Source organism: Cricetulus griseus, chromosome 3 (genome assembly GCF_003668045.3).
Source record: "Cricetulus griseus strain 17A/GY chromosome 3, alternate assembly CriGri-PICRH-1.0, whole genome shotgun sequence".
Lineage (NCBI taxonomy): Eukaryota > Metazoa > Chordata > Mammalia > Rodentia > Cricetidae > Cricetulus > Cricetulus griseus.
In genome coordinates, this window is record NC_048596.1 from 95634597 (window position 1) to 95643283 (window position 8687).

The following is an 8687-nucleotide window of genomic DNA, read 5'->3' on the forward strand; positions in this document are numbered from 1 at the left end:
CAGCAACTAGTATCCTTTTGGCTATTGAGAAAGATGATAGGAAAGACATGATTGTATTTCTGATATCCTGATGCTGAGGCTCTTGGGGAAATCATCAATGTCAGTAGGAATCTGATTATTGGGGTTTCTTCTTTACCCTGGGGGGACATGTATGAAACACTTAAGATCATTAATTGAGTGGCACAGAGAAGAAGAAAGGAGATTCCCCAGTTCCCCTGAGCATCTTGAAAGATAAGACTCTTGGGAGGTGATATCATCATTTGTGTCTTTCTAAGCTGGTTCTGCAACAGTCTCTCAGAAGAACCTGTCTGGATTCGTGAGGAACTGGCACCTACACAACAGCAAGATGATGGGGTTGGTGAGTGCCAGTGATAGAAACAAGGGAAGACTCCTCTCCTCTATCTGTGAGATGCAGTCAGAATAGAGACAAATTTTCATTCAAAGCATTCACTTGGGGGTGTCAGACTTTTTATTTCAGCAAGAACATCAAGGTAGATGTGGAATTTCTAGTGAGAGACTCATGAATGGACTTTAGGAAAATGTGAAATGCTTTTAGGATACATGCAGCCTTATCTGGCCATGTCCCTTTATTTTCACAAAGGACTCATGGCTTTGGGGAGAATTCAATAAAATATTATGATTTAATTGCAAAATCAAAGTAAGAAGACTTTTCTAATAAACCATGTCTCTTGTAATTGTGAACTATAAAATGGCATTCAAATTTAAATATAGCAAAAAGTTTTGCAAACAAAACAAACATCAGTCTAACTAGAGAAAATTAGTATCCATATGGATATGTTGGTCATCATTGCTTTGTAATCATTGAAACATTTTATATATACATATGACAGTGATGCATGATGCTGTAAATGATGTGCTTTCAATGCACATGGGAAGTAATTATTTCTGATTGTGAACACTATAATTGAGGCTGCCATGCAACATTTGTATGCAAAGGAAAGGCAGGACAATCACCACAGAAAGGAAAGTGTGCTTTGAGTTGTGTAGTGTGCATACTATGTGGACCAATATCAGTGCTGCCCCGTTTCTGCTGACTGGCTTCCCAGGACTGGAGGCAGCTCATCCCTGGATCTCCATCCCCTTCTTTGCCATCTATATCTCTGTGCTTCTGGGAAATGGCACACTCATCTACCTCATCAAGGATGACCACAACCTCCATGAACCCATGTACTATTTCCTTGCCATGCTGGCAGGCACAGATCTCACAGTTACACTGACTACAATGCCCAGTGTAATGGCAGTCTTATGGGTGAATCACAGAGAGATAAGACATGGGGCCTGTTTCTTACAGGCCTATGTCATTCACTCCCTTTCCATTGTGGAGTCAGGGGTCTTGCTTGCCATGTCCTATGATCGCTTTGTTGCCATCTGCACACCTCTGCAATACAACTCTACTCTTACCAATTCCAGGGTTATAAAGATAGGACTTGGGGTAGTAATGAGGGGCTTTTTATCTCTTGTGCCCCCAATCCTGCCACTCTTTTGGTTTCCATACTGCCGTTCCCATGTTCTTTCTCATGCCTTCTGCCTCCACCAAGATGTCATGAAACTTGCATGTGCTGACATCACCTTCAACCGCGTGTACCCAGTTGTTTTGGTTGCCTTGACTTTCTTTCTTGATGCACTGATCATTGTCTTTTCTTATGTCCTCATTCTGAAGACAGTTATGGGTATCGCCTCTGGAGAGGAGAGGGCAAAAGCTCTCAATACCTGTGTCTCCCACATTAGCTGTGTCCTGGTATTTTACATCACTGTGATTGGTTTGACCTTCATCCACAGGTTTGGAAAGCATGCCCCACATGTGGTACATATAACCATGAGCTATGTCTACTTTCTCTTTCCTCCCTTTATGAACCCTATCATTTACAGCATCAAGACCAAGCAGATTCAGAGGAGCATCCTCCGTCTAATATCTGTTATAAGATAATGTGAATCACTATATCAGAATCAAGAAAATTTGGGGATTCACAGCCTCCTGTATATTGAAAGAAACCTTGCTTTTATATTACTTTGCTTCTATATCAGCATTAGGGAGTATAATTGTATAAAGCTATAAAACTACAATTTAGACTAAATAATGACCGTACCTGGCTATTTTATTAACAAGTAGATATTATATAGATAGCAAATCTTTAACTATTTATCTGTCTGTCTGTCTGTCTATCTATCCACCCATCTACCTATCTATCTTGAGAAAAGGATAGAAAAACAGAGATCAGAGAAGTAAAACATCACTAAAATTAGAGATGAAGAGCATAGCTAAATACTCTATAAGACCATTCGGGTCACATGTCTATAAGAGAAGAACCATTTCAGAAGTCAAGTGTCCAGTATGGGTCAGCCACAGGAAAAAAAGGGGCAACTGCTCATATATTTGGTGGCTATTTAGATACCAATTTGACTATGAGGACTGAAACCCAATGGACTCTACTCTGTCTTTAACTGATCTCTCTCAAAATAGGGTTTTCTTTTGAAATGATTCAGTAGCCGTTTGTAAAGTTTTACCATGTAATGTCCCAAAATTAATTCATTAACATCTCATTTTATTTGCTTTGTTTTATATTATTTTCTGTAAATATACCTTTCTGAAATCTATTTTCTGTATATTATTTTAAAAACAAATAATGAATTAACAATAGACCCTGTTATTTAGTCTACAAAGTTCTCCACAAGAAGCCCCTCCATGCTACTTTTTTTTTCCTCAGAACACTTTGTGCTCATCACACAGGTGCTACACAGTCAGTATTTCAACCAGAAATCTTACAAAGCACTATGACTTCTCCATATCCATGCTTTTGGGCTGTTTTCATTTTTCCATTTAAATTCTTCCAGTAACTTCCAACATGTATTTACTTTTAAAATATTTTAGTTCTTCCTTGCAATTTATTAGTCTGTCTTACAAATAATACTATTTCATTCATAAATGGTATAATGTAAGACATACAATGAAATATTTCTTGTTTGTTTTCCCACCTTTGAGATGTTGCTGACATACAACTTCACAGGTTATGCCCCAAATAGATTATTACTACTTTGCCTTTGCAGAGTTATTTTTTAGATTACTTCAGAAAAACCAAATTAACAATTATGTCAAATTACTTTTTTCATTCTATTTTTGTTGTTCCTTATTATTATTTTCTATCTATGTTTCTAAATATTTGAACAAAAAATTTGGTAAGTGAAATATAACAAATTAGCTTTGTGTGGTCAATTTGACTTTTATGCATTTTTAACTTGTATATGATAATTATAGAGATTCATGGGATACTGTTTGGTATTTTGATCCATGTATCAAATGCATTGATAAAAGTAATAGTCATATTCATATTGATAATTTTCTTGTGTTGTAACCATTTAAAAATATTGGTCCTAATTACTTAATAACATAAATGAACTACTTATTATAGTTGTACTATACAGTGGCATAGAATATATTCTATATCTCTAAAATATAATTCTCCTGCCATTTTGTACCCTATTCTTAAATTCTCTTTTTTCTTCTTCACCCTTCAACAATTAAGTTTGTTTTAACAATAAGTAAATCTTACTTTGGACATCTTGCTGATCATATCCCTTATTATTTTTCCCTTTTAAAACTGATTTGTATAAATTTATTAACTAGTGTCTCTCAGTCTTTACTATATCTTAAATATTTCATCATATTTTTATCAGCATTTCTATAAGCAGATTTTAAAATCATGTTTGTATAGACATATATGTATATTGGTATTCTCTTTATTGAGATACTGGAGCTTCGCATTCAGGGCCTTTCCTGAGCCCAGGTTTATATTAAACCTTTCTTATACATTTGCATAATAGTTTTACATTTCTTATGTTAAAATAAGTTTGTATTTAGGGAAGTGTAAGTAATTTAAGCCTGCCTTCATATGCTTATTTTCATGAAAGTTTCACTGACATTCACTGTTAATAAAAAGAATATGAGTCTCAAAAGAGTGCATATTCTTGCTTGAGCAAAGAGTAAAGTTTACTATGGATGTAATATTAGTGGACATTCACAGCAGAGATGTAAGCTGTATTAAGAGCTAACTGGTGTAAACAAGGCCAAGAATATTCTAAGAGTGAAACATTATATGCAAAGCCTTGGATTGGCTGGATTACAGAATCATCATAGAAGAAAAAGTCTAAAACTCACTACCTTTTTCTCAGCCTTCTCCTGTCACCTCTACATTGACTACTTTCATTTTACCGCCCTCAAACCCATTTTACTGTCAGCACTCAAATGATTTGAAAACACCAGTGAATCTGTGTTATTTCTTTCAAATCATCTGAGTGTTGACAATAAAATGGATTTGAGGGCAGTAAGATGAAAGCAGACAATGTAGAGGTGACAGGAGAGGTTTAGAAAGGTAGAGTGAGAAGTTAATGAATAGCAATGAGACTCACTCAATAGTTCTTACGATATTTTGTATGTACCATTTATAGGAGCTTAGGGAACTATAAAAATTCCATTCTTCATTACTTTCCTTGATATATAGAAACAACCATCCATTAAAGTTGAAAAAGGAAGTAAACAAGTTATCTTTAAAATCTAAGATATATACTATCATGTATACACATGTAATTATGTCTTTGCTTATGAATGTACACATGATTATGTGAGGAAAATAATCTTGTACATTTTGCCTTCAAACTGTTATCTTCTTTGAAAAGATATTTGTGTTTAATTTTTTTTGAAAATGTCATCCTGTGGTGGTTTGAAAGAAAATGGCTCCCAAAGGGAGTGGTACTATCAGCAAGTGTTGCTTGGAGGAAGCATGCCACTGTGGGGTCTTGGTTTGAGATCTCTTTTCACAAGTTTCACTCAGTGTGACAGGCAGTCAACTTCCTGTTTCCCCTCAGTCAAAATGTAGGACTCTCAGCTCCAACACCATATCTTCCTGCATGCTGCATGTTCCTCATCCTAAAGATAATGGACTGAACTTCTGAAACTGTCAGGTAGCTACTTCAATTACATGTTTTTATTAATAAGAGTTGCCATGGTCACAGTGTCTCTTCACTGCAATAAAAATTCTTAAGTAAGACAAAAGTTGGTACCAGGAGCAGCTATTGATGTGATTGGCATGACCATGCTTTTGTTTGGAGTAATATGAACTTTGGTACTTTGGGTTAGGAAAGCAATAGAATGCTTTAAGCACAGGTTAATGGGGGAACACTAGTAGGAGTATGGAAGACAATGGTGGTGATAATGATTTGAAATGTTGGGAACTTGCTCAAGAGGTTTCGAAGAAGAATTTTAGTATGTTGCCTAAAAATAGTTCTTACGATATTTTGGTGAAGAAATTGGCTTCCTTTTGCCCTTATCTGAAGAGTATGCCTGAGGCTAAAGTAAAGAGTTTTGGATTAATTCCACTGGCAGAAGAAATCTCAAAACATCCTAATATATACTCTGCTGTATGTGGATGTTAGTGGTAACTCTAATGAAGATATATAACAAAAGGGAGGAAGCTGAATGAGTAAAATATTTGAGGACAAAAGGGGCACCAGATAGTGGCTTGGAGCTAAATTCTCTGTTCAAAAAGTTAAATGGATTAAGAAATGGAATAATTAATGGGAGTGGTGACCTGTGGGCAAGATGTCACCTAGCTAAGTTTCAAACTTGTGAAAAGGAACGGAAGAAAAGCCTAGAGGTGGGTATGATGGGGCACACCTTTAATCCCAGCACTGGGAAGGCAGAGGCTGGTGGACCTCTGAGTTTGAGGACAGCCTGGCCTACAGAGCAAGTTTTGGGACAACTGAGCTTAGGCAGTGTAAGTCAGGAAGCCAGTGAAGATGTAATTGAATGAGGGAGCCATGTTCCATCCCCAGTAAGCAGCAGCAGACCTTGGCAGCTTCTGCCACGTGGTTCCTAGTTTAGAGTTAAGGATAAAAGAAAGGAGTTATGGAATAAAGTCACTGAGGTCAGGCATATGTCAGGGATATCTCTGAATGGAGACCTAGTAGAGAGGCCATTTCATGAAGCTGTGAATTTGAAGCCTGGATTGCCTTGAAGACCTCAAGATGTTAAAGATACCAGAGTTGTGAGATACCTGCCACAGAAAGCTGCTAGCAGGGAGTAGAAACAGCCCAAGAGAAAGAAGTATCTTGCTGAATCCAGTTAATTCTACTTATATGAACATGGGTACGGGGCCATCCATTGGAGCTTAGGCAACCTAGTAGAGGCCATAATCCCAAAGAAAACTGACTCTCCCTTCCCCAGTCACATTCTACTACCAATAGCTTAAGGTGCAGCTTAGTGAGACCCTCTCCACCCATGCTGGGATGCTGACTGGCTTAATTTTGTATAGTTCTTTTCTTAAATTTTCACAATAAATTTAATGAATGTTAATACTCTGTTCAATTTTGTGTTTTATTAAATTTGATTTATATAATATATTTTGATCATATTATTTTCCCCTCACCACTCCTCATAGATCCTCTCCTTCTCTCCACTCAACTTCTGTTCTTTCTTTCTGTTTCCCCAAAAATTAAAACAAAAAACAAAACAACCAATAAGAAAAAGTACCAAAAAAAAGCAAACAGCTCACAAAAAGTATGGAGTCCATTTTTTGTTGGTCAAATACTCCTGGTTGTGGGCATGTTCTGGAGTATGATTGAAATACACAGCAAGACAAAACCAATTTTCCATTCCCCAGCAGGTATCAATTGCAAAACTTCTTGGTTAGGGGTAGAAGTTTGTGTTTACTCCCCTTCTTCATGCTCGGATTTTGTCTGGTTTGAACTGGTGCAGGTTTTGTGTATGCTGTTATAGTCTCTTTGAGTTCACAAGTATCAGTCCTGATAGCTGGAAGATACTGTCTCCTTGGAGCTCTCTACCACCCTCTACTGGCTCTCACAATCTTTCTTTGTATATGGCTCATCTCAGAAAAGTTTAAATGCTCATCTACATTGTAGCACATATCAGATGTTTATTGTTTTGATGACTGAACAATATTTAATCATTAAAATATTCTAATAGATGCCCATGTTCTTTTTTATGTAAAAATTTTATTTTTCATTTTACATACAAACCCTAGTCCCGGCCCTCATCTCCCACCTTTCCCAACCCCATCCACTCCTCAGAGGGGATAAGGCCTTCCTTGGGGTGGCAACAAAGTCTGGCATACCAAGTTGAGGTAGGACCAAGCCCCTCCCCCCATTCAAGGATGAACTATAGATGCCCATATTCTAATAGATGGGCTGCTGAGATGTCTCAGTGGATAAAGGTGATTGCTGTTGCCAAGCCTGATCCTTAAAATCATTGTAGTGGAATAGAAACAACTCCTACAAGCTGTCTTCTGACCTTCACAGTTTACCATGAAATGTGTGTATTCCCCAAACAAACAAAATAATAAAGCATATGCACATATTTGCATATATATATATATATATGTGTGTGTGTGTGAATGCAATTTCTGATAATATGGCAATTTAATGTTTAAGTCTTTGAGAAGGCTCCACATCGTTTCCCTTGCTGTTGCACAACTTCGAATTTCTACTACCAAATTCAGGGGTTCAACTAACCCACATTACTTTTTTGAGGGTGGGGTGGCTTTGAAACAGTTTCTCTGTGTAACTTTGTGGACCAGACTGGCCTTGAACTCACAGAGATCCAATGCCCTCTGCCACCCAGAGTGCTGGGATCAAAGGCATGCACCACCACCAACCAGCTTCAACAAACCACATTCTTATCAGCACTTGTTATTTTGAATACAGCCAGTTCAGGAGATAACACTATGATGTCTCACTGTAGTTTAGATTTACATTTCTTTAATGAATAATGCTTTTTATATGTTTATTGGTCACTTCTATGTGATCTTTGGACAAACATGCACTGAAGTATTTAAAATTAATCTGTGCCAATATTCTTTTTTGTTGTTGTTGTTATATCCCCCTTTTCGTTTCTTTTTTTTAGTATTTTTTTCTTATCTTTTTATTATTATTATTAATTCAGGTTAGGGAACAGGCTTGTTTCACATGTAAGTCCCCTCTCCCTCTCCCTCCCTCACCCCCATTCCTTCTCCCCCACCTCCAACCTACCCCCCACCCCATCCACCCACCACTCCCCAGGCAGGGTAGGGCCCCCAACAGGGGTTCCACCAAGTCCACCAAATCTTCCTGTGCTGGGCCTAGGCCCCTCCCCATGTGTCCAGAGACAGAGCGCATCCCTTCAAGTGGGATGGGCTCTCAAAGTCCCCCACACACACCAGGGCAAAATGCCAGTCCACCTCCGGAGGCTCCCAGGAGTGCAGGGGCCTCCCCATTGGCATCCATGATCAGGGGGCTGGATTAGTCCCGTACTGGCCTCCCAAAGAGCGTCTGGGGTCGATATGCTTTCCCTTTTTCAGGCCAACTGTTTCTGTGGGTTTCTCCAACCTGGTACAGACCCCTTCGTTCTTCATTCCTCCCTCTCTTCAACTAGGTTCCAGATTTCAGCTCAGTGTATTTCTGTGGATGTCTGTCTCTGCTTCCATCAGCCACTGGATGAGGACTCTAGGATAGCATAGAGAGTAGTCATCAATCTCATTCTAGGGGAAGGGCTTCTAGGCCATCCTCTCCTCCACTGCCCGGACTGTCAGATCCTGTCATCCTTGTAGGTCTCTGGAGATCTCCCTAGTTCCAGATCTCTTCTCGGAACTATAGTGGCTCCCTCTGATGTGGTATCTCTC

General features: G+C 38.4%; 1 protein-coding gene across 1 annotated transcript; it reads left to right on the forward strand.

Annotated features, from left to right (window-relative positions):
- Positions 1-1015: 1015 nt before the first annotated feature.
- Positions 1016-1948, forward strand: LOC100773265 (olfactory receptor 51B2). The gene has a single exon (XM_027407516.1). It carries the CDS (start codon positions 1019-1021, stop codon positions 1946-1948), a length of 930 nt encoding a protein of 309 aa, XP_027263317.1. The 5' UTR covers positions 1016-1018.
- The last annotated feature ends 6739 nt before the right edge of the window (positions 1949-8687 follow it).